The sequence below is a fragment of the Nyctereutes procyonoides genome, unplaced genomic scaffold (genome assembly GCF_905146905.1).
Source record: "Nyctereutes procyonoides isolate TBG_1078 unplaced genomic scaffold, NYPRO_anot_genome, whole genome shotgun sequence".
Lineage (NCBI taxonomy): Eukaryota > Metazoa > Chordata > Mammalia > Carnivora > Canidae > Nyctereutes > Nyctereutes procyonoides.
In genome coordinates, this window is record NW_026575117.1 from 21,983,156 (window position 1) to 22,009,257 (window position 26,102).

The following is a 26,102-nucleotide window of genomic DNA, read 5'->3' on the forward strand; positions in this document are numbered from 1 at the left end:
GGGTGTAGATTCCAAAGAAGAACAGTATATGAAGTTATTTCTTAGGTGTATTTGAAACAGGTCATGAAATGTGTTAGATCAGTATATGCCCCAGGCAGGTAACTGCAATAAGTCATGTCTTGTCAGGTCCTCTCTGGGAAAACAGGGTGTTGTGTGAAGTTTACAGCTAGGGCTGAATGATGTTTCCATGAGCTTTTCTCATGGTCTAGAGGCCACACATACATTGTTCAAAGACTTTTTCATGAGTTTTTCTCTGGACCTTGAATACACTCTGATTATAAGTCTTATTTTTGGGGATGAAACTTCTTTGCCCAGAATAATAGTCTTGGTGTAGAGATATTTCTAACCATCATGCCACTGGTTGTCTTAGGTGAATTTTAGGGTCTTAACAAGTAATGGGGTTAGGAAATGCCGCCAGATTCAGGATCCAGCTAGCCTGCATTTTATTTTCAAAGGTAACTTTTCCTTTAACATTTCAAGTCCCACAAACATAGTAACTATTGGGCCATTCAACAAGAACCCAAAGCCCACTTTGATCAACTATCTTTTTCTTTTCCTCCATCCACCACAGACTACAAGTGAAAGGTACGAACAGCTTTTATTTTCAAAGATATTGAAAGTGAGGCCCAGAAGAGATAAATCGGAAGGATTTTCCCAGGAGGATCAAGCTTGGAGTTTAGGGAAATTGAGAGGCTAGAATTCAGAAATCTCCGAGTTTTATTCCTTCATGTCAGACATGCTGCAGTCTGCTTCTCATCTGTCCTGATCTGGAGCTGTTGATGTTTCCTCCGACTTCGTTATTTCTTCTTTACTTCATTTCTCTGTAAGATACTGCCTGGAAGACAGAACAGCCGATGGATGGTTCCACGCTTGCTCAGAATCTACGAAATATTTCTTTAGGAAAAAGGGACACAAATTTGGGGTAATGATGAGGCAGCAGCACTGAAGAGAGGCAAGGGGAAGTTGCTTCAAGAAGAAATAATCCTAAGTAGGTGTTACTGGGTTAGGAAATGTAATTACAGGGGCGCCTGGGTGGCTCAGCGGTTGAACGTCTGCCTTTGGCTCAGGGCGTGATCCCCCTGGGATCGAGTCCCACATCAGGCTGCAGGGAGCCTGCTTCTCCCTCTGCCTGTGTCTCTGCCTCTCTCTATCTCTTATGAATAAATAAAATCTTAAAAAAAAAAAAAAAGGAAAGAAAGGAAATGTAATTACATGAGGGGAATAAGGGTGGCAGGGTTGGGATAACCAAAACGGTCGGAAAAACACAATCGAGAGCCAGGTCAGGCAGAAAAACATGTATTAAAGTTAGATAAAATCCGCAAATTTCATTTGAGACAGCCCCGAGTCGCTAAGACTAGGATTCGAAATCTATCAAGTAAGAAAGTGACCAAACAAGGTAACAAAAAAGCAACACAGCCACCCGTGGCGGTTGCAAAAAAACCACCATCTGTTGTGTGATGGAAGGCGGAGAGAGAGGTTCTATATTTTAAGAATCTTGAGTGGGAAAACCAGGCACGTCAATAAACTTTTTTCCCCAGTTCACTAATCTGAAACTGACTTTCCTTTTAGTGTCTCTGCTGTCAACATGTCCTGTGTGTGTGTGTGCGCGCGTGTGCGTGTTTTAAAGTCAATCTATTTTTTTTGTTTTGTTTTTTTTTGTTTTTTTTGCTTTTTTTTTTGTTTTTATCTTTTTTAAAAGTCAACTTAAAAACACAGGCTCGCTATGACTAATTCAAGAACTCCCGAAGTAGGCTCTTTCCCCAAAAATAAACTGCAATCGGCAAGACTGTCAACTCCTCTAAAGCAGCGGGGATGCCTCCGTGGACCCTGGGGCCGCATCCGAGGTCTCCTGCCAGTTTGGGCGGAGCAGGGCAGCCTAGCGGAGCTCCGCAACCCTTAACCTGCGTCTGGCCTGAGGCTTAGGAGGAAATATCCCTATAAACAAACGTTTCCAAGGGTGCATCTTAAACAGCCTACCTTGATCCTTCTTCCTGTCTCTGAAACGGAAACCTTTCACACCGGAGGCCGAGGGCGCCGGAGTCTTGCAGATAAAAAGCAATGACGTCACCACTTACCGGGGGTGCCAGGAAGCGCCCGAAGCACGCTGCGGGCTTTATCTCGTTCCAGCGGCGCTGAACGAACGTGGTCCCCTTCCCCTTGGCACGAGGCACTGAGGTGCAGAGAGGGGCAGCGACTGCCTGCGGGTCGTACAGGGACTAAATGGCCCCAGTACGGGAGACCCACACCCCGGCCCTTCCGTCTCCTGCAGGCGGCGACCGGGAAGCCAGTTCTCGGAGGCGTCGCTCAGCGCTCCGGGCCCCGGCCGGCCGCGCACCCCTCTGCTGCTAACCTACCCCCGCAGTCTTCGGTACCCCGTGTGCCCCCTCCTGAGGGCCCCCATCTAGAGCCTGGGTGCGCCGCAGACCCTGCTGGGTGACTTCGGCACCGGGTCCGCTCCAATCCTCGCAACCCTGAGCCTCCGGCTTCTCTCCGTTTTACAGATGATGGAACTTCTGGGCAGTCAAGAAAGCTGAGGCCTCCCAGACGGTGAGGCGCAAAGCCGCGGCTGGGCTCCAGGTCTGACGGCTCCCGTCACTGCCCGGGCCAGGGCGCTAAGGGACCATTGACCGACGTTCATGGGGGAGGGGCGCGGGGGCGGGTTCGTGGCGTCCCGGGGGCTGGCGCTCGGGATGAGCAGGCTGCGGAGGAACCGGCGGCTTCGGGCACTCGGCCGCGGAAGAGCCGGGACTGGTGGCCCAGGACAGAGAAGCCCTCGGGCGACGACTGAGCGCCCACGGAGGCGGTTCCCGGGCCCCCGCCCCGCGGACGGCAGCCTGGGCGCTGGGGCACCGCCGCGCCCACGCCCGCCCCGGGAGGCCCCGACTGGCGGCCCCGCCCCGCCCCGCCCCGCCCCGCCCCCGGAAGTGACGCGAAGCGGCCGCGCCGCCGGGAGGGGCCCCGACGTCGCCGGGGGGTTTGAGAGTGGCGGCGGCCGCGGAGCGACTGGCAGGCCGGGCCCGGCGAGGAACGCCCCGAGCGCGCGCCCGGCGGGTAGCGGCCCTAAGACCCGCGCCGCCGCTGCCGCTGCCGCTGCCGCTGCCGCCGCCGCCGCCGCCGCCGCCGCCGCGTGCGGGGGCGGGGAGGGCGGGGCGCGAGGAGCCGCGGCGGGCGCGGCGGCGGCTGGCGATGCGGGCGGCTGCGGGCACCCGGCGGGCTCGGCTTGGCCGCCGCCGCCTTCTCCGGCTCCGCCGCGGGGGTCGCAGCGGCCGCCGCGCCGCCCTCGAGGTCCCAGCGTGAGGAGGCGGCGGGCGGAGAGAAGCATCGCGCTCGAGGCAGAGACCCAGAGGGAGCCCCGCGCGCGGCCTCGGTGAGCGGCCGGCCTCGCGCGCCTGTGCACCCCGCGTCCCCGCGGACTCTCGCGGCCGCCGCCCCGCCCCGCCCCGCCCCCGCCGCGAGGAGCTGGGGGGCCTCGGGCCGGGCCGGGTGGGGGGAGCAGGCGGCACAACAGGAAGTGAGCGTGGCGGCGGGGGCGGGGCGGGGCAGGGGGCGGGGCAGGGGGCGGGGCGGGCGCGCTCCCCGGGGACCCGGCCCCGCCCCCGGCCCCGCCCCCCGGCCCCGCGGCGCGCAGGTGGACGGCAGAGCGCGCGGGCCCGGCCTCGCCGCTGCTTACGCCCCGCGACGTCCCGAGGGGCACCGGGGCGGGGGGGGGGAGGGGGGACGACTTCTGATTCTCTGTAGTGACAGGAAGTCGGCAAACGGAAGTACAGTAACTCGGGGCTCGCCGAGGCCGCAGGAGGTCCGGCTCCTCCCCGGACTTCGATCTGCTTCTGCTCGCGGCGCGCGGGCGCCGGGTTTCTTGCGCCCCCCACGCTCGCTGTTCATCCGGTGTCGAGTTTCGTTTCGTGTCCTCCTCCTCGCCCGCGAGCCCCCCCCGGCTTTTGGCTTATATCGCACAGCTGCGGCGAGGCTCGATCGAAGCCGCTGTAGGGGGCGGCACCGTAGCTGGCCTCGGCCGGAGACGCGGGGTGTTGCTCCTTGGCTGAAGTAGTCGGAAAATACACGGTTGGCTTTTCCCCAGGCTGTTGCTCTCTGCAGTGCAGGGCATTGCCGGGAGGGCTGCAGTCGCTGGCGCGTCTCGCCGGTGGATCAGGATCAGGGCCTCTCCCCCCCCCCCCACCCCCCGCCGGCTCCCAGCCGCCGCCCCACTGTGCGGAAAACTTGGTGCTTTCGTAGTTAGTGATGTCTTCATCGAGGAGACCTATGATTCAGCCCCCCCCCCCCCCCGCTCCCCCCGCCCCACCACCTCCCCATCAGGAATTCCCTGCTCTTTGGTTTTATTTGAACACCAACATGCTAAAGTGAGGGCACCTGGATGGCCCAGGTCACGACCCCAGGCATCCCAGGGCCCTCGGGCTCCCTGCTCAGCGGGAAGCCTGCTTCTCCCTCTCCCTCTGCTGCTCCCCACCCCCACCCCACCCCCAGCCAGTTGTGCTCTCTGACGCTCTATCTGTCAAATAAATAAATAAAATCTTTTTTTTTTTTTTTTGATTTTTTATTTATTTATGATAGTCACACACAGAGAGAGAGAGGCAGAGACACAGGCAGAGGGAGAAGCAGGCTCCACGCACTGGGAGCCCGACGTGGGATTCGATCCCGGGTCTCCAGGATCGCGCCCTGGGCCAAAGGCAGGCGCTAAACTGCTGCGCCACCCAGGGATCCCAAAATCTTTTTTTTTTTAAAAAAAAAAAACCTGCACAAGTGAAATCTGTTACACTCTTAGGGAAACGTTGTCTTCAAGTTTTCCTGCCATGTGGCTGTACTTTCAATATTTTCTTGACGTAGGGTACTGTACAGTTAAGAGACTCCTGGTCGCTTTTTGAGAACGTCGATGATTTTGTTGTTTTTATTTCTGAAAGATTTTATTCATGAGAGAGAGACACGGGCAGAGGGACAGAGGCAGAGGGAGAAGCAGGCTCCCTGCAGGGAGCCCCCTGTGGGACTGAATCCCAGGACCCCGAGGTCACGCCCTGGGCTCAATGCAGAGGCTCGTCCACTGAGCCACCCGGGTGCCCCGAGAACGAAGATGATCTTAATTCAAAACTAGGCTTGATCTATAATTTGGTTTTGTCTTATTGAAGCAGCACACTGAATTTGGAGACATAGTATTTTGGTCTTAGCTGCTGTTTCTGAAAAAACAGTTGGGCTCTGTGGGTCACCACAGCAACTGGACTATGTGTGTTATAAACATGTTCAGGGTGGAAAAAGTTTCATTTACTAGAGACTTCCTTTCCCTAATAGCTTATTTCAACATACTTTCTTTCAGTTTACCTCTGGGACTGGTCTACCTTTGAAGGATTAAGGTAGGATCAGTTAGGTTTTCAACATTTAACTCTTCAATCACATTCTTACGTTTGCAACAGTTAAGTATTTCCCTCATTACACTTCTGAAAAGTTCTTCTAAAAGCATGCTTTTAGAAAACTTGAGTTTCTCTGTGAAGGAAAGTAAGGGTTTTTATTAATAAGTAGCTAGAATAAAAGTTTCTGTGTTTTTTTGATTCATCATCTTTTTAATAGTTGTGCTCTGGAATTTATTCTTTGATTCTCTTTTATGCCTGAGGAAATAATTGAGTTTTGTATTAATAGCACACTTTTAGGAACTGAAAGGAAGAGATTCAACTTGACTGTATACCCAGAGATTCACCAACTTTTCAGAGTATGGCCTGATACCAAAATTGAATGAATAAAATATTCCTTTATACTACCCATTGAAGATGTCCACTTTATATCTTTCTGTGAAGTGTTTTTTTTTTTTTTTTTTTTTTTTTGCAAAAGAACATTCTTTTCCAGTGCTTCATTCCAAAACCACAATGCCCTTTGATTCTAAACAACCTTCTATCCCAGCGGCACTGTAAAGTACAAAAAAAGCATCAGTATTTTCCACAACAGTTAGGTTTTGCCCTGAAGTATCAGCAGCAGCTCACCAGCATTTGACTCCATAGGCTCCCCTAATAACCAGAAGGGAAAATAGAAGCTGAAAGGTGAAATCTGAACCCCTATGGGAGCACACATTCTTTGGGGACCCTCCCCTTTGCCCAGTGTGGCACTTGTGTGCTCGTTGTGGAGATGTGTGCTCGATGTTGATGTGTGTTTCTGTCTTCACACGTATACCTTAGCCACATGTATACCTAAACCTGTGGGACTCAAGCATTATCTACATGATAGGTATTAAGACCCTAGGAATTTTTCCCAAAAAGAAATGGAATTACGGGTTCCACATTTGTGGTCGTTTTGAGATTTCAGTTCTTTGTCCTTTCTCTTTTCCCCTCCCTCTCTCTCTCCCCAACCTCTTGGTTTCCCCTTTTTTCTTTCTCCCTCTCTCTCTCTTACACACACTGATACCCTGATCTCTGTAAGCTTTTTTTTTTTTTTTTTAAAGTAGGCTCCATACCCTGCATGAAGCCCGATTTGGCGCTTGAACTCAGGATTCTGAGATCAAGAGTTGGTCACTTAACCAATAAGCCACCCAGGTGCCCCCCCCCCATGCATTCTTGATATGAAGATGATGTCTGGACACAGGGAGATACTTCTTCGGTTAAGCTAAAATTTACTAGGGAGTAGTTTTGACATGTGTAGACCAAAAAAGAATAATCATTTAGATGGAAAATATATGTAATGAAAAGGAACTAGGCATGAACAGATATCATTAGAAGACAAGGTCTCTGGTAAATTGAGATAAATGGATCCCTTCCCATACTTGATGGATCATAACATAAAACTACTCTTTTTATTTAAGTAAGCCCTGTGCTCAATGTGGGGCTTGAACTCACAATCCCAAGACCAAGAGTCACGGGTAGCCAGCTACTGAGTCAGCCAGGTAACCCCTAAAACTATTCTTTTAACTCAGTTTAAGTGAGGCTGTGGGAAAGATTAGTGGGCACTGTTATGTCGTATTACAGTAACACCTTATTTGTAGGCCATTATCACTTAGTATCTAATTGTAATACTTTTTTTTTGCAACCAGCTGGTAATGTGATTGCAGTTATCCACCTAGGGAGTGGTTCTCCTGGTGAAAGGAGTACATGACTGTGACGAAAGAGACTTGGCTTATTTATTTATTTATTTTAAAGATTTTATTTATTCACTCATGACAGACACACAGAGAGAGAGACACAGGCAGAGGGAGACGCAGGCTCCACGCAGGGAGCCTGATGCAGGACTCGATCCCAGGTCTCCAGGATCACACCCTGGGCTGAAGGTGGCGCTAAACCGCTGAGCCACCCCGGCTGCCTGTTAGTTTGTTTTTAATGATAAAAGTCATCTACTTAAGTTGTACAATACAGTGGTTTTAGTATAATCAAAGAGTTGTCTAGCCACCTCCACAGTCTTTTTTTTTTTTTTTTTAATTTTATTTAATTGAGAGAGAGTGAGCAGGAGCAGGGGGAGGACAGAGAGAAAGGGAGAAGCAGACTCTCCATTGAGCAGGCAGCGCAACATGGAGCTCAATCCCAGAATGCTGGGATCATGACCTGAGCCAAAAGCAGACACTTAACCTACTGAACCACTCAGGCGCCCCTCCTCCACAGCAATGTTAAGTTTAGAATATATACATCACCCCATAAGCATTCACTCCCCATTCTTCTTCTCTCTACCCAGCCCCTAGCAATCACTGATCTAATGTGTCTAATACATCTGTCTGTTTTGGACATTTCATGTAAACAAGTACAATATGTGGTCTTTTGTGGCTGGCATTTTTCACTTAATTTTTTTTTTCTAGGATTTTACTTATTTATTCATGAGAGACAGAGAGAGAGGCAGAGACACAGGCAGAGGGAGAAGCAGGCCCCATGCAGGGAGCCCAGTGCTGGACTCAATCCAGGGACTCCAGGATCAGGCCCTGGGCCGAAGGCAGGCGCTAAACTGCTGAGCCCCAGCGATCCCCTCACTTAGAGTTGTTGAGGTCTGTCCATGGTGTAGCGTGTACCAGTATTTTAGTCCTATTTCTGGCTGAATAATATTCTGTGTAGTTATACCATATTTTGCTTGTCCATTCATCGGTTGGTGGACATTTAGTTTCTACTTTTTGGATATTACTATGGAATAATGCTTCTGTGAACATTTCTGTACAGGTGTCTGTGTAGACATGTATTTTCAATTCTTTTGGGTATATACCTAGGAGTGGAATTGCTGGCTCATATGGTAACTCATATGCTGGTTAGCTTCTTGAGGAACTGTCACACTGTTTTCCAAAGTGGCTATACCATTTTATATTCCCACCAACAATGCATGAGGGATTCACTTTCTTTACATCCTAACCAACGCTTGTTGCTACTGTCTGTCTTTTTGTTTATAGCCATCCTAGTAAGCTTGAAGTGCTATTTTACGTGGTTTTACTTTTTTAGTTCCCTAATAATTAATGTTGAGTATCTTTTCATGAGCTTATTGTCAGTTTGTGTATCTTCTTTGAAGAAATGTCTTTGTACATTCTTTTCCTATTTTCTAGTTATAAGAATTATTTTTAAGATTTTATTTTTAAGGAATCTCTACACCATCATGGGGTTTGAACTCATAACCCTAAGATCAAGAGTTGCATGCTCCGCTGACTGAGCCAGGCCAGGCATCCCTAATTATAAGAATTCTTGGGGCACCTGGGTGGCTCAGTCAGTTGAGTGTGTCCAACTCTTGATTTCGGCTCAGGTTACGATCTCAGGGTCCTGGGATTGAGTCCTATGTGGGGCTCTGCATGCAGTGGGGAGTCTGCTTGAAGATTTTTCTTCCTCTTCCCCTCCCCTGGCTCACCCACCCCCCTCTCTCTCTCAAATAAATCTTTTTTTTTTTTTTAAAGATTTTATTTATTTACTCATTCACAAGAGACCCAGAGAGAGACAGACAGAGACATAGATAGAGAAGCAGGCTCCCTGCAGGGACCCCGATGCAGGAATCGATATCTCCACCTGGATCACGACCTGGATCATGTCCTGAGCCGAAGGCAGACACTTAACTGCTGAGCTACCCAGGCGTCCCAATAAATAAATATTTAAAAAAACTCCTTCATGTATTTCTGATACCAGTCTCATAATTGAAAATATTTTCTTGGGTAGCTGGGGTGGCTCAAAGGTTTAGCGGTTGCCTTCGGCCCAGGGCGTGATCCTGGAGACCTGGGATCTAGTCCCACGTTGGGCTCCCTGCATGGAGCCTGATTCTCCCTCTGCCTGTCTCTCTGCCTCTGCTCTTGGCTCTCTGGCGCTCTCTCTCTCTCTCTCTCTCTCTCTCTCTCTGTGTGTGTGTCTCTCTCATGAATAAATAAAATGTTGTGTTAAAAAAAAAGAAACTATTTTCTCCCATTCTAAATATTGCTTCTCACTTAATGATATTATTACAGCAGAAAAGTTTAAAATTTTGATGTAGCCCAACTTACCTATTTTTATAGTATTTTAATGGAATTGATTTAATTTGTTTACAAGTCCTATTCTGGTCCATTGAGATCTCATTCCTAGATAAGAAAAGGAAGGTTTTTTGCTCTTGTGTGTGTGTATAGTTCATTTATGGGCTTCTTAGGATGTTTATATATATGTTTGGCCAGAGTTTTTGCCCTAAATAATTCTTCCTAATAAATGGGGTATGGTTTTGAAGTTTTATGAGGAAAATAACTTTGTGAGAGCATTTCTTTGCTACCCTGTTCCCTAAACCAGTGGTTATCAATGGGGATGATTTTGTCTCCCAGAACATTTGACAATGTCTAGAGACGTGTTTGATTGTCACAATGGGGCAGGAGGTGCTACTGGCATCTGGTGGGTCAAAGCAAGTAAAATACACGGGACAGCTTCCAAGAACCAAGAATTTTCTGGCCCAAAATATCAATAGAGCCAAAACTGAGAAACTCTGGCCTAAACAGGGAGAGCCTAAAACCTGAGATATTGAATGATTTTTTCATTTCATATCTTGATAATCAAAGGCCACTCATCAAATAAAGGAGGATCTCTAGGGGCACCTGGCTTGGCTCAGTTGGTAGAGCATGCGACTATTGATCTCAGTGTCCTGAGTTCAAGCCCCACATTGGGCAGAGGAGCCTCCTTAAAAAAAAAAAAAAAAAAAATGTATCTAGGCAGATGGAATCCCTGTGGGCAGAATGGTGACAGAACTTGTAAATTAAATCAGGGAGCATTTTACTGAATTTTCAGTGCTGCCAATTTAAATGTAAATTAATTTATGAGAACGGAAACTATTTGGAGGAGAAATGCCAGTGGAGCAGAAGTAAATTATTCCCTGTATCTTCGGGCCACCGTGAGACACACACATACTCCTGGCAAATAAACCAAGTTGGTTGATTTAAATAAATACTAAAATGGTGATCTCAGGGGACAGGACAACGAGCTTTTCAGATAAAACTCAGTAGCAGTGGTACTCTGGTGATCGGCAATCATCAGACTGCTCCTGTGACTTATGGAACGAACTTTATCTCCCCACGAGACTTTTCTTAAGCACTGGACTTGCCTAAGGATTTGGACTCTGGGTCCAGATTGCCTGGGTTTAAATGTCAGCCCCACCATTTACTTGCTCAGCCTCAGACAAGTGGCTTACCTCTTTTCTGATCAGTTTTTTCAAATGCAAAATGAGGCTGCAACAGTTACCTATTTTGTAGGATTGTCTGGGAATGAAAAGAAGTAATACTGTTTGGAGTACAGTGCCTGGCATGTGGTGTTCCATAAGTGCTGGCTGTTAATATTATTGTGTGTCTTATCTGTGTGCCTCTTTCAGCTCATTGCTATGGACAGTGCTATCACCCTGTGGCAGTTCCTCCTTCAGCTCCTGCAGGAGCCTCAGAACAAGCACATGATCAGCTGGACCTCTAACGATGGGGAGTTCAAGCTTTTGCAGGCAGAAGAGGTGGCTCGTCTCTGGGGGATTCGGAAGAACAAGCCTAATATGAATTACGACAAACTCAGCCGAGCCCTCAGATACTATTATGTAAAGGTAATTCACATCCACCTCAAAACAAGAATTCTCTCTTCTGTTGAGGTTATGACGTACTAATGTTCTGGTTTATTTTTAAGCCTTTTTAAATTGAGGCATAGTTGACATATAACATTATATTAGTTTCAGGTGTACAGCATAATGATTTGAGATTCGTATACATTGCAAAATGATCACTGTCCTGGTTCATTCTGATCTAGTTTATTTTATAACTTCAGCAGTTTGGAATTAGGATGAAACATGTAAATTGTTCCAGCTCTATTTCTGCAATCCCACTCCTCATCCTATTTTATAATTCCTAATTGCTGTTGTCTTTAAAGAAAAAATGAGTATAGTGTTGGAATAAGGAAAAGAAAATTTGAGATTGTTGAGGATAAAATAAACATTCTTGTGTCTATCATAATTTAAAAATTGTCACATGTATGCTTGTTTTTTAGCTTTACTTAATTTTTACTTTTGAGGTTAACCCAGAGAACACAAATTAATACTTTATTATTATTATTCTTATTTTTAAAGATTTTATTCATTCATTCATGAGAGACACAAAGAGAGGCAGAGACACAGGCAGAGGGAGAAGCAGGCTCGCTGTGGGGAGCCCAGTGTAGGACTCTGTCCCACGGACCTCGGGATCATGACCTGAGCCAAAGTCAGGTGCTCAACCACTGAGCCACCCAGGCGCCCCCAAATTAATACTTCGAAGAATAGCTGTTAGTACACAGATTTGATTGCTTGGTTCAAATTTATTTTTTGTTTAATTTCTCATTATTTTGGATATGTTCTTGGGCTCTGAGGTGAAAGGAATGGTTCAAATGGATAGAATTAGAATGAGAAGCTGAGATCTTAATTTCTTTAACCTTTACCAGCTTTCCAGAATGGGGGTGGGGGGGTGGGGGGGTGGTGTGAAGTAAGAAACAGCTGGAACTCCGGGAGGAAGTAGAAGCCCCAGCAGAAGTAGTATTCTCTTCCTTTGTGCTTACCCAGGATGTGCATGGCTGGTACCTTTGGAACTGTTTGAGACCGCAGTTCGGTGATTTTTGACTTCCTACAGATAATGTGATTGGGCGAGTTAGGCAATCGAAATTTGTCTTACGTAACATCATTTCAGCTACTTGTGAGACAGTTAAATGTTCTCAGCTTATGCTCCAGGGCGCTAGGACCTGGGTTTGGTCTGGCTAGATAAATGGAGGTGATTCTGAAGCTCTTAAGTGAACTCCTTGCCAAATCGAGACCCCCTATTAGCTCAGCTTGTTTGTGAGCTGTGGGCGCGCGTTTACCAGAAGGTATAACGTGCTTGTTTCGTTCATCTACAGAATATCATTAAAAAAGTGAATGGTCAGAAGTTTGTGTACAAGTTTGTGTCGTACCCAGAGATCTTGAAAATGGACCCCCTGACCGTGGGCCGGGCCGAGGGAGACTGCGAAGCCCTGAGCTGCGGCGAGGTGGGCGGCGGCGCCAGGGACCCCGAGAGTGGGGGCCGGGAGAAGCCCCCCCAGCCCGGCGCCAGGGCCTCCAGCCGCAACGACTATATACACTCCGGCTTGTATTCTTCCTTCACTCTCAACTCTTTGAACTCCTCCAACAAGAAGCTTTTCAGACCCATAAAGATCGAGAGTCCAGCTGAGAAGCTGGCAGAGAAGAAGCCGCCTCCGGAGCCAACTCCGTCGGTCATCAGATTCGTAACGACCCCTTCCAAAAAGCTGCCGGGCGAACCTCTTGCTGCCGCCACGTCCGGCGGCCCCAGCATCTCTCCATCTTCAGAAGAAACCCTCCAGGCCTTGGAGACTTTGGCTTCCCCCAAACTGCCCTCCCTGGAAGCCCCGGCCTCTGCAGCCAGTGTCACCGCCGCCGCGTTCGCCGCCCCGCCCCTCTCCGCCGCTTCCCCCTCTGTGCCGGAGCCGCCCAGGACCCCCACGCCGCCGCTGAGTCCTAATCCTGACGTTGACACGGACATCGATTCCGTGGCTTCGCAGCCCATGGAGCTTCCAGAGAATTTGTCACTGGAGCCTAAAGACCAGGATGCGGCCTTGCTGGAAAAGGACAAAACAAGCAATTCTTCAAGATCCAAGAAACCCAAGGGGTTAGAGCTGGCGCCCATCCTCGTGATCACCGGTAGTGACCCAAGCCCACTGGGAATACTGAGCCCCTCTCTCCCCACGGCTTCTCTTACACCAGCGCTTTTCTCACAGGTAACTGACTCTTTTTAGTGCCACCGATGTTTGCATTGACTCACCTTTTAAAACATCCAGAATTTGTAACCTCACGTTCTCATGCTGTTACCTGGGTCTGTCTTAGAAAAGTGGGCTGGGACCCGGTTCCCTGCGTAATCAGTGAGAGGTTTGGAGTAGCATCGTAGAAGAATCTGTTGTCTCTACAAGCAAATAAATATTTTTCAACTTCCTCCTAAAGCCAGCTATTCTCTCTCTCTTTTTGGTCTTATAAAACTCATTGGTATCTTATAAAAAAATAGTGATAACATCAAAAGCTAGAAAACAATAAATCCCAGGAACCTAAGAAAACCTCCTGGTGTGATGTTGAGTAACAAGTTTGTAGAGTTATATTAGTTATTTCTGAACTTACTCATCTCCTATAATATTTATATGTATTTATTTATTTATTTAATTTATTTAAGAGAGTGGGAGAAGGGGTGGGGAGGGAGAGAAAGAATCTTTTTTTTTTTTTTTAAGATTTTATTTATTTATTTGACAGAGAGCAAAAGCAGAGGGAGCAGCAGGCAGAGGGAGAGGGAGAAGCAGGTTCCCTGCTAAGCAGAGAGCCTGATGCAAGCAGAGAGCCTGATGCGGGGGATGCAGGGCTTGATTCCAGACCCCCCCCCCGCCCCCCATCATGACCCAAGTTGAAGGCAGGCACTTAACTGACTGAGTCAACTAAGGTGTGCACTCCCTTTTTAAAAAGTGAGCAGAGTCCAAAGTGCTGAGCACAGAGTCCAGCATGGAGCTCAATCCCAGGACCCTGAGGTCATGACCTGAGCTGAAATCAAGAGTCGGATGCTTAATTGACTGAGCCATGTAGGCTCCTCCCCGTAGCATTTTTTTTTTTTAAGATTTTATTTATTTATTCATGAGAGACCCAAAGAAGCAGAGACACAGGCAGAGGGAAAAGCAGGCTCCATGCAGGGAGCCTGATGTGGGACTCAGTGCCAGGACTCCAGGGTCACGCCCTGAACTGAAGGCAGACACCCAGACTCTCAACCGCTGAGCCACTCAGGTGTTCCCCCTCACCCCAATAACATTTAAATAGACCTCCCATTACTAAGGAGAACTGCGTTTGTGAGTTAGTTACCAGTTCTTTTTTTTTAATTTTTTTAAATTTAATTTTTATTTATTTTTGATAGTCACACACACAGAGAGAGAGAGAGAGAGGTAGAGACACAGGCAGAGGGAGAAGCAGGCTCCATGCACCGGGAGCCCGACGTGGGATTCGATCCCGGGTCTCCAGGATCGCGCCCTGGGCCAAAGGCAGGCACCAAACCGCTGCGCCACCCAGGGATCCCACCAGTTCTTTCTCTGCACTTGACCAGATTGGTTTCTCTATTTGGGAAAGACCCTACAAAACACAAATTACAAATATTGTGCCATTTATATTTCTTAGGTTGTAAAAATAATTTCTGAACTTTTCCTCATGATAAAATTTCAGAGATCCTTAGTGGAGAAGAGGACAGTATTTGGGTTTAGGGCTATGGATATATTATTATGAGGTTGAAATGTAAAACTGGCGAGTCACCTAGTGATCATTTTTGTTTTGCATATTGCAGACTCCCATCTTACTGACGCCGAGCCCCCTGCTATCCAGCATCCACTTCTGGAGTACTCTTAGCCCTGTTGCTCCCCTGAGTCCAGCCAGACTGCAAGGTGCTAACACACTTTTCCAGGTAAATCACCTCTAAGTTTACCTCTTGCAGTTGGGGCCTGACACATGAAGAAAGAGGCCAAAAGGCAGTGTGTCTTCACTCTTTAGTCTAATCATTATAAAACTTGCGTTTAATAAATATGCTTTCCAAGGGTTAGTTGGTTAGTTTTCCAGTCAGCAGACGGTTCCAAAGATATTCACAGCAAGGCTTCCTTTTCCTTTTTTTTTTTTTTGAGATTTTATTTATTCATGAGAAACAGAGAGAGAGAGAGAGAGAGAGGCAGAGACACAGGCAGAGGGAGAAGCAGGCTCCATGCAGGGAGCCCGATGTGAGACTCAATCCTGGACCCCAGGATCATGCTCTGAGCCCAAGGCAGGTGCCAAACCACCGAGCCACCCAGGGATCCCGGCTTCCTTTTCATTCTTTACTGTTACATACATTTCAGTTAGACCAAGAATTGTTCAGTACTATAGTAGATTTTGAAACCACCTGATTTCTTTGTCATTTTAAACGCTAGAAATTCTTCTTTTTTGAAAAAAAAATACATATATGTGTGTGAAAATTTGTGCATATAAGTCTCTTTTATAAGTCTCTTTTACATGAGGATTTTTTTTTTAATTTTTTTTAATTTACTTATGATAGTCACAGAGAGAGAGAAAGAGAGAGAGGCAGAGACCTAGGCAGAGGGAGAAGCAGGCTCCATGCACCGGGAGCCCGATGTGGGATTCGATCCCGGGTCTCCAGGATCGTGCCCCGGGCCAAAGACAGGCGCCAAACCGCTGCGCCACCCAGGGATCCCACATGAGGATTTTTGAAAATGAAAACTTTTGAGAATGGCATATCAAATACTCTGTTTCTCACTCATTTAGAATTGATGTTTATTAACATTTTATTTATTTATTTATTTTTAAAGATTTTATTTATTTATTCATAGAGACACAGAGAGAGAGAGAGGCAGAGACACAGACAGAGGGAGAAGCAGGCTCCATGCAGGGAGCCCGACATGGGACTCGATCCCGGGTCCCCAGGATCACACCCTGGGCTGCAGGCGGCGCTAAACCGCTGTGCCACCGGGGCTGCCCTTATCAACATTTTAAATATGTATTTAAAAAAGGATATTGTATACCCTTTAACCGAGATCATAGGGAAGGTCTTACAGCTTTTAACCAGTGTTTTGGCCCAAGCATCTAGACTTTAGAACTTGTAGAGTTTGTTTTGTTGATTCATTCACTTACTGGTAGACTTCCTTGTATTTTGCAATTTAACTTTTTATTTGTTCTTTTGGAAAAAAAAATAAAAAAATTAAAAATCTTTCTACTTCTACATTTTTTTTCCAAAAAGTGTTGAGAATGTCTCATAGTTTATTTTTTACATTTTTCCTTGCTTCTCACAGATAATTGAGTTCTAGAGTGATCTGAGACCTTAAACTGCACAGTGCTCGTGCAGTTTCAGCGTGGACTCTCCCTATAGAATTGATCTTAGAACACATGATGGGGGTTCTGTTCTAGCAGAGCATTTATGCATCAGTTATAAATAGAGTTAATTAATGGGCATCTCTTTCTGGACCTCTTTTTGACAGTCTGATTTGCTTTGTAATTGAATTATACTCTATAGTGCATGAACTTTCTAGATATTTGTGTGAAGTTAAACGTAAAGCTGTATACCTTAGGCTCTGAGGGAAAGTTTGGTTTGTTCTTTCCATCAAGGTAGGCCAGAGAGTTAATATTTAACATGTAGGACAGTTTTTTTCTTTAAAGTTTTTGTTGTGACATCACATTTTCCCCTGATAAATGGTTACTACCTTTGTACCATGAGCCATTGCATGCAGCTTTCATGTTCTGCCGCAGGGACAGAAAGTGAAAGTTGGGGTTGAGTAATAGGATGATAATGTGTTTTATTTTCTTTCTCAGTTTCCTTCTGTACTGAACAGTCATGGACCGTTCACTGTGTCTGGCCTGGATGGACCACCCACCCCTGGCCCATTTTCCCCAGATCTGCAGAAAACATAACCTATGCACTTACGGAATGAGAGAACCAAGAAATAAAGAAAGAGACATTCAACGTGATTACATTGAAAGTGAGCGGTTAATAGTTCTACAATGCTAGTGATAGACTATTGTGATTTTTGCCATTCCCCATTGAAATGCCTTTTTAAGATTCCCTTTGAATATGACTCAAGTTGGACTGTATATAAAAATGCCTTAATTGGAGTCCAAACTCCACCTCCCTCTTCCTTCCTACCTTCACTCCTTCCTTCCTTCCTTTCTAAGTATTTTGAGCTTCATGTTAAAGAAATTTTTGGTGGGGTTTTGCAGCCAGCTATGCTTTGCAAGAGCAGTTAAGAACAAAGTTAGTCCTTCTGCCTTATTCAGACCCTTTGGCCAGGAAAACAGTTCTGCTTTAAGCATATTATTTGAAGAAGTGTTAAATACAGTGGCCATATCTTCAGGACCCAAGTGTGTTCTGTGGAATAATGAAAAGTGAGCTGTGTATAAGCAGTGAAGGAAAAGGAGTCATTCCTATTTACACAAAGTAAGATTGGAGCAATATTACTAGATTCTATTTTGCTGTGAGCCTAACATAGGTAAGCAACTCCACAAAAAGGCATCTTATTTACCTTTATCACGGTGGATCTCTTAGCTCTCTGTGTGATCTTGTCTGAACCTGTGAATGGAGCATGGAGCCTAGTCTGTTTCAACATAGGAAGATTTTTTAAACCTGGGGTTTCAGACAGTGTTTGCAACAAGCAGTGAATAGGGGACCTCATCTCCAGCACAGAAGTGTTATCTGCTCTCTGGGCTACTGCCTAGATTATAACCCCATGGTACACAGCATGGTAAGTGATAGCTTTTAGGATGAATCTGGGTTTTGAAGTCTGGAGGCATCTCTGAGTAAAACATTCAACTGAATGACTTGAAACAACATGTGGGGCTTTCCCAGTTAGAAGAGACTTTTTCTTCTCTGTTCGTTTTACCCTGTTTTCCACCGCACACTTACCTTCTTTTAAATTTAAGGTTGTTAGTGGTTGTGACTGTTTTAAAGATGTAATTAGGAAAATGAAAAGCAAAGTGAAACCTCCAAATCTACGGTGAGGTAAAGATGTGCTTATTTCTTTGAAAAAAAAATTTTTTTTAAATTAGCAACAGAATTTGTTTGGAAGTGCTCATACACAGGGATTGGATTGTTCACATCAGTAGTGAGAAGTGTAGGCCTTCATCTCTTCATCACGTTTATAAAATATGATCATATGGTAATCAGTGGTAGATACAGATGGATTTGTGATTGATACCAACATCGCAGTGGAATCTTCTGAAAAACTTGGCTTTTAGAGTCTAGGATTAGATTATATACCACCACCACAACACTGCCCATTTCTTACCTTTTAACTCTAGAAACATTTCTATAATCAAGTCACATAAACTAAATGGAATGAAGGAGTAAGGATTTGAGGGCTCAAAATGACACCGAGACAAACCAGCTTCTTTTAGATGTATAATACTCACTTTATGTTTCTGTACAGTGTAGAGAAGCTGTAGCATGAGACATCCATGCTAGGTTAGTAGCCTTGGAGGAACGATATTCAGGGAGCTGTCTTTATGTTTGTAGTGTTGGAGACCTGTTAACGGTTCATTTGTGGTTATCAGCTGAGAAATCTGTTGTTGAGGTGCGCAGTAGCAGTGATGAGGGCAGTGTTCCGTAGTGATGGGGAACGGATGATGGCCCTTGTCTCCCACACTGTGTCATTTACTTTGCATGCTTGTTTGAAATCAGACCTCTCAGCAGCATTTTGGGATAGTTTTATTAGGTTATTAGGTTAATGAATATTTTGTACTTCAAATGTAAGTATCGATGGCTTGATTTAACTAGATATTTAAAATTTTGAAAGCACAAAAGTATTTTATCTTTTTGAAGTAAAGGAGCAAAGCCATTGGTTGTTTTCATAGACAATATCTTTGAAGATTAACTGTCTCAGCACAGGTGCCTAGGGACCAAGGACACCATTAAAACTCAGTACTGGCAACTTCCTAGGAACCAGTGTTACCGAGTCCTCTGTCTGTAAACCTACCCTGGAAGCCTCCGAGAGGTGTGGGCCTCAGGATATTGATGATCTGCTTTCTCTTCGAGATCAATTGACATTGAGACGTGTGTTGTGTGTGTGTGTGTGTGTCTGTGTGTGTGTGTATGTATTTACTTTTTTAAATGAAAGTTTACAACCTTAGCTCAAGTGTATGAGGCAGACCGTTCTGTTTGTAAACTACCTCTTTCCTGGAAAAGTCTCAGCTTCATGTTTTTTGGAACATCCAGAGTTGTTCTTAGCATCAAAAGGTGACATACCACTTAAGATCAATATTCACTGGAGACTTCTGTTTGCTATTAGCTGTTATCTATCACGAATCACTTTGCCAGGATGACTGCTGGTAGGTAAAAGCAATCTAACTTAAGGTAAGGGAGCGGTTGAATGAGTTTTTGAGACATCTGTGATTGTCTTAGTTTTTCATCTGCTCTGGCTCATATCTACTTGTTTGTATGTTGGGGAATGTTTAACAACCAGGCTCTCTGAAGGGGGGAAAAAAAAAGTCCTCAAATTGTAGGATTTGCTGATTTCCATGATGTAAATGACCAACCCTCCTACCGCACCTGATTATAAGCCACTTCCTTAGAGTTGAGAAGGAACGAACACAGGGCCGCACACTCAGCCGGCAGCCGCCACATTCTTCCATCCTAGGGTGGATCTTCACATAATTTCTAAAATAATTTTTTTCTTGTTCATATGCTGATTTTTTAAGATACAAAATTAAAATCACATGTCTAGCCTCAGTAATTTTTTTTTTAATGGTTTGTCAGTGCTTTTGTGATGTGATACTCCTCATGGTGTATTTTGTGTGTTCTAACAAAGGTAAAAACTTCCATTAATTAAAAGAAAACACATCCATAGGGGAATAATCCATAAACCCTTAAAAAGTCAACATAAGCTTTTAGGGTTAAAATATAGTTTTAATTTTTCCACATTTTGATGGCTAAAATATGAGTATAAATTTTTTCTTCAGATTTTGATGGGAAAAGTAAGCCCATGAGCCTGTGTATACATAAACATATGTATATATGGTGAAAGGGTACTGGATTTTTATTAACTGGAAGAATTCCTTGATGATATACATACTGTAATAGAGATCCAAAAAGTCAAGTCTGAAACAAACAAACAAACCAAAAAGTCAAGTCTGTTGAATCTATTCACCTGGCACAATTTCTAGTTTTCTTCATACTGTGTGTCACTCAGGCTTGGAGGGGAAAGGACATCAGAGGTTTGGGAGGCAGTGGCCGCCACAGCAGGCTGTTGGTAGTACCCCTGCAGGCCCATTCGTAGCTGGCATTTGTGAGGTCTGGCCTTAATAACCTTGTTTCATTCTGATCTCAGAATGTGTGTCAGGACTATGAAGTTCTAAAGGCAATGTTGTATGTTCCTAAGGAGCATAAGCACCTGGAAGCACCCACTGGCATTTTAGAAAAGCAGTCTCCAGCCTTTCTGAACACACACCTTACTCAGTAGAAGTTTTTCAGCACCAGTTTCCTATTGTAAAATCATACATGTATAAATTAAGTTGTAAACCATTGTGTGAAAGTCCTTCATACATTATAAGACATACACAGAAATAGGAATTAAGAATGATATAAAAAGGAAATCCTGACTGGAAGTTCTGTCTTTTCTTCTTGGCCCAGGGCACTGTCTTGTGCACCCTCTGGCAGCATGGCCTCTCTACCTTAAAGACCACTGACTCAGGATACTGTTCGCGGTCTGATCTTGAAAACAAAATGTGGATGCTTTTGTTATAACATTTAGAAAATTCCTTTACATGTTTGATCTGATTTTCATGTAAAATCTCTAGAAGTTCAGTTTGGAAATTTTCAGGAAAGGTTGTCTTCAACTTCCTGAAATTCTATATTCTTTTTTTAAAAAAAGATTTTATTTATTTATTCATGAGAGACACACAGAGGCAGAGACACAGGCAGAGGGAGAAGCAGGCCCCATGCAGTAAGCCCGATGTGGGACTTGATCCCTGGGCCTGGGATCACACCCTGAGCCAAAAGCAGACGCTCAACCACTGAGCCACCCAGGCGTCCCTATTAATTCTTTTTTCCCATTACCCAAATGTTTGCCAGAGGTTTGTGCATATTATTTTTGACAGCCTACTGTCTCTTTTCTCTCCAAATTAGGTATGACCCTATAATTGACTTTTATTTTGCTACTCTGCTTATAAACTTCTTTTGGCCTTATTAATGTTATATTTTACCAACAAATTCTGAATTAAGTTGCTTTATCCTAAAATATATAACCACCTTTGTTTTCTTGCTGTATTTTTAAGTTTTGATTTTTTATTTGTTGGAACATTTCAGCATCTGAAGAAATACTTTCCTTGGTGGGTCAGTGCTACTTACCACTTCACTTACATGTATGTATTTTAGTTATCCATGCCAGAAATCTAGAATTGTGCTCAGGTGCCGCTCTCAGGTGTGTAGACCAGTGTGGAGACAAGTGCAGGTGTCTCGGTGCAGAAACGTGGAGCTCTGAATGAATCACCAAACCAATGGGAAAATGAAAAACACTAGTCACCATGTTATCTGAGGGAATGATAGAACATGTTATTTCTAAGTGGAGCTTAGAAGTTAATTGTTCGCCCCACAGTAGGGAAATGGAGGTCAACATTAATTATCTTTCTTTAGCAGGTACCCTGACCAGAGAATGGGTTCTATGGAAAACATTTTACTAATTATCTTCTTGGTTTGGGGTCAAAAAATAATTGTTACTGTTTTTAATGCTGTAGGCATTACCTGAAACAAGGTGCCCTGTTATTCCTCTTAGGTCATCAGAATTCTGCTTACTGAAGTTTAAGTTTTAATCTTAGAATCTAGAATTCTTGTGGGCGGTAGTGTATTAAGCAAGAAAAGAAGGTGGTTTGATTTCATTTCTCGTACTTGGTGGAACCTGTTAGCACAAAAGTCATGTTTTGACCTGTAAACAGAGCAGTCTGAAAGGTGAGTTGTTGATGTGGTTTAAATGTTCCATTTGAAGCTGCCAGTTTCTTCAGGCTTTTCTGAAAAAAAAAAAAAAAAAAAAAATTGTGATAGATAGAGAGCCTGCCAGAAAATGGCAGTCGCTGGGATACTGCCATTTATCCTGAAAGCTGGAAGCCCGGAGTGGCTTGTGTGAGTGGGGAAGTGTTGGCTTTCAGGCTTTCTGCAGAAACCAGGACATTCAAGCCTTTGTTAACATCATTTTAAATGAACCACCTAACAAAACTCATGAGGGATACAACCAAACATAGTAAGACTCTTGAACTCTGTTTTTTTTTTTTTTTTTTTTTTTTTTTTTTTAGTATAATACACATCAGAAAGTTTTGTAAGGTTTAAAATTTTAAGTATGTAATTGGGAGACTAGAGCATTACCTTCCAAGTCATTCTGGTGTATCAGCTGAGTACCTGTATATGTGTGGCTATGCTGATGTACTGAGTGTGTGCATGTGTGTGAGTGTGTGTGTGTAAATAGATCTTTCAGAGGGAACATACAGTTTTCATCCTCTAGGATGGCTCATAGACTATTTTATACTAAAACTTAAAAAAAAAAGGCCGCACTTTGCAGTTGCCACTTTTAAAAAATTAATGCCTTGCACATTTCATTTTTTTAAATCCCTAGAAGCATAAACCTTAAAGACTAAGTTGCTTGCCACCATTTTAGAACTAGAAGGCTGCACATGACACGTGCTTGAACAAAGCCGTGTTGACTTGCTCTCCCACACATACATCCCTGCGCAAGTGAGGAGTTCATTTCCTAACATTTCTACACTTGCACTTTTGTGTAAAATCCTCATTATGTTGAGGTCTAACTTTCAGAGACAGAGTTTTATACTAAGAGTAGTATTTCTAAAGTACAGATTTGGCCGTGAATTGATGAAATGGTGGGGGAGTTCTGGCACTGTAGCCTAGTTTATCCTTCTTAAATTGTACATAAGAAGCATTAGCAGAAACCTCAGAATCTTCTCAGCTTTGCCTTGTTTCCCATCTCATAAGGGCCCATTCTGACTCTTGTCCCTCTTAAGGATTATGAGCCGTGCTAGGACAGGCTTGGGATCTTCTGGACAGGGGTGATTGTGCCCTGTGGCCGGGCCAAAGTTCTAGCCAGTAGAATCACTCAAGTATGCCTAGAATAGAGTTCAGGGGTGGGAATGCCACAGACTGGTATTAAATCACTTGGCACTTTTGGGGGGCACCATTATTAGCACTGTTTTGTTATTAATAACTGGAAGCACTTAATGATTATTTTGTTTAATTTTGACCTAAGGCTATTGAGGGTCAGAGAAGTAATGTTTATTTCTCGTTTATGTTTTCTGGAATTAAGACTCTTTGGAGAAGAGATAAATGGATTACCTAATGAGCCATTGCTTCAGGCTCTCTGTAAGGTGTGCTCTATTGGCTAGGATGTTTTAAAATCATTTACAAGCTTTGAATACTGTGCTTTGTAGAAATGTATGGCTTTTTAAGTGGCTTGCAGTTGAATGGAGTACACTTAGCTTTGTAAACTCTCCACTTTTCTGTTTCTTTTCTGTTTACTCCTTGTTGCCTATTAAGTCTGTTAGGCCAGGGACATGGTCCCTTCTAAGACATGTCATACTTTCTGTTTTCAAGGGCAGTATTACCAAGGCCTTTATATGTACATTACATTCAGTGCTTATGTGAGAAGTAGCAATGTGTTATGAACTTCCCTGTTCACAATTAGTGAAATTAACTGATGCGCATATATGTAAAGATAGAAATTAATACAATTACATTTTTTGATCACTCGCGGCCTATTTATTTGGTCTGGCCATTTGATTTTCCTAATCACAGTCATACTGGTTTCTGCACTCTTGCCTTCATGTAGTTTCACTGACCTCTGTGGGTAGGGAAGACTAAATATGAAACACTCAGTCCAGTCATTCCGCTACTGGTAGCTTTGGTTTGAGGTGAATACAATTTTTGACTAAAATTAGAATTTTACACTTAATTGACCAGATAATCTAGTTGGCTTAAAAAAAAAAAGCATAAATTTGCATCTTGAAGAACAAACCAATAATTTTCTATGAGCCCTACTGGATCTTCAGGTGTGGCTATCACTTGAAAGTTGAATGTTATTAAATAGTAAACATTTGGTTTTCATCCACCCCGTGTCTGATGCAGAAGAAAAGCATAGTCCGCTGTGGCATTAACACCAGAGATGAGTATTCTTTTATGTCTGTGTCTTAGTTCAGGGTATATGGTAATAAGATCTTGTCAGGGTGTTTTCCTCCAGCCTGTATCAACCTGACTGAGAAGACGGTTCCTTCATTGTTTATTTTTCCCCTTGTTTGTTGAACTCTCTCTCTCACAATGTCCAGTATCCACCGCTCCTGTGTATGTGGAACGCTTCTGTGTAATGCAGATGCACACTTGCCCAAAGGAATGAAGGACAGGTAACGTGTCACTAATAACCTGTCTTAGGTTCGGTGTAATTTACATTAAGGAGACCTTCAAAGTATTAAAATCACTTTTTTTCTTCTTTTTCCCAAAACCACAACTAAAATGATGGTAGCTGCTAACATTTATTAAAATCGTACTGATTGGTGTTGCAGCCGGAGAGAAGCTGCTGTGTCTTCTAGCTCAGCCATCTGACCTAGCCTATCCGGGGAACAAAGGGGTGCTGTTTTAAGGTCCATTAGGATTGACTATAGCCAGAGTCTCGGATTCTGTTTGAATGCAGCCGAGAACCTTCACACAGAGCATAGGGAGGTGAGGAGGAGGATGTGCTAGCACTTTGAGGGCTTTGTGATATGCTGCTTTTAAAAGAGAAAAGTGTAGCTAATACTCAGTGCATCTCCAGATATAGTGAGGGGTTGCTCTGATGACCAATCAGGTGATAGTTTTTTGTATCCCTTCAAGTTTTATGCAAAAATTTTGTTAAATTCTGTATTGGTGATGTGCGTCTTTTTAGAAAGATGATATGTTAAAAACAACTATTTTTATGCAGAAACTGACAGAGGAATTTGCTTTGTATAATGGCAAGCCAGCTTTAAGAAAGCACTGTAGCAAATTTACTGAAGTCCAAAACTCTATAGATAATGTTAATAGATATATGTGCAACTAGATATGGACAACAATTGTATTTTTTTAAATAAATATTTTTAACAAAATGACTTTTGGAATTGATTATTCTTCTCACATCCATTGAGGTGGCCTCTGGATTCTGTGTTCATCCGTGCTAAATAGATAAATGTAAGGTAAAAGTTGAGTTTCCCAGTGGTTATCATTAAAACCCAGCCTTCAACAATTTGATACATCTCTACATTACAATATTTAAATACTGAGTTGGGGGGGAACCCTGGGTGGCGCAGCAGTTTGGCGCCTGCCTTTGGCCCAGGGCGTGATCCTGGAGACCCGGGATCGAATCCCACGTCGGGCTCCCGGTGCGTGGAGCCTGCTTTTCCCTCCGCCTGTGTCTCTGCCTCTCTCTCTCTCTGTGACTATCATAAATAAATAATAAAAAAATAAAAATAAATAAAATAAGTTTTAAAAATAAATAAAGACTGAGTTGGGATATAGGTGGTGGAAAGGGGAGACTGTAAAATGATTGTTGACATAAAAAGGAATTTATGGGAAAAAATCTTGGGAAATAGGAAATCTCTTATTTTACTTTTGAATTTTAAAAAATATAATCAGATTCATTCTAGCCCTTGTGAGAAGCATGCTTTGCCTATTTCTGCTCTAAGCATTGTTTCTTTGTGTAGTTTTCAACATAAGGAACCGGAGACTTGAGTTCATGAAGTAAATGGAATGAGGTACTTTGAGAACTGAGTTGATACAATCTCCATGGGGAAAGTGGGGTTAACAGGTGGCACACATGACATCACAGAGGTCTGTCTCCCATCTCCAGGTGTGGATGACAAGATAGAGTCAGTGTTCTCTGAGGACAGCAGTGAAGCGTCCCTTCAGGTGGTGGGGAAGCTGTGTTCAGGTGGTTGAGTAGGAACCACTTCGGATGACTGCTGGATCCTCCTAAACCACTGTGGTCAAAATAATATTACCTGAAACAATAGTCTCATGAGATTGATTAAGTTTGGGAAATGGGGTCACCACCTCTTGGAGATTCAAAATGCATATTAGAATATTAAAGCTCGGGGGATCCCTGGGTGGCTCAGAGGTTTAGCGCCTGCCTTCGGTCCAGGGCGTGATCCTGGAGACCTGGGATCGAGTCCCA

At 44.3% G+C, this 26,102-nt stretch overlaps 1 protein-coding gene and 1 long non-coding RNA gene across 2 annotated transcripts; one reads left to right on the forward strand and one right to left on the reverse strand.

Annotated features, from left to right (window-relative positions):
- Window positions 1-579: 579 nt before the first annotated feature.
- On the reverse strand, window positions 580-2,891 carry LOC129515242 (uncharacterized). Its single transcript, XR_008665543.1, has 2 exons — window positions 2,076-2,891; window positions 580-835 (listed from the first exon to the last, which is right to left on the reverse strand). It is a non-coding gene; the product is annotated as an uncharacterized LOC129515242 (long non-coding RNA).
- Window positions 2,892-3,175: 284 nt separating this feature from the next.
- On the forward strand, window positions 3,176-25,041 carry ELK4 (ETS transcription factor ELK4). Its single transcript, XM_055333991.1, has 5 exons — window positions 3,176-3,367; window positions 10,756-10,971; window positions 12,282-13,157; window positions 14,744-14,860; window positions 16,750-25,041. Exons 2-5 carry the CDS (start codon window positions 10,765-10,767, stop codon window positions 16,846-16,848), a joined length of 1,299 nt encoding a protein of 432 aa, XP_055189966.1. The 5' UTR covers window positions 3,176-3,367; window positions 10,756-10,764; the 3' UTR covers window positions 16,849-25,041.
- Window positions 25,042-26,102: the final 1,061 nt, after the last annotated feature.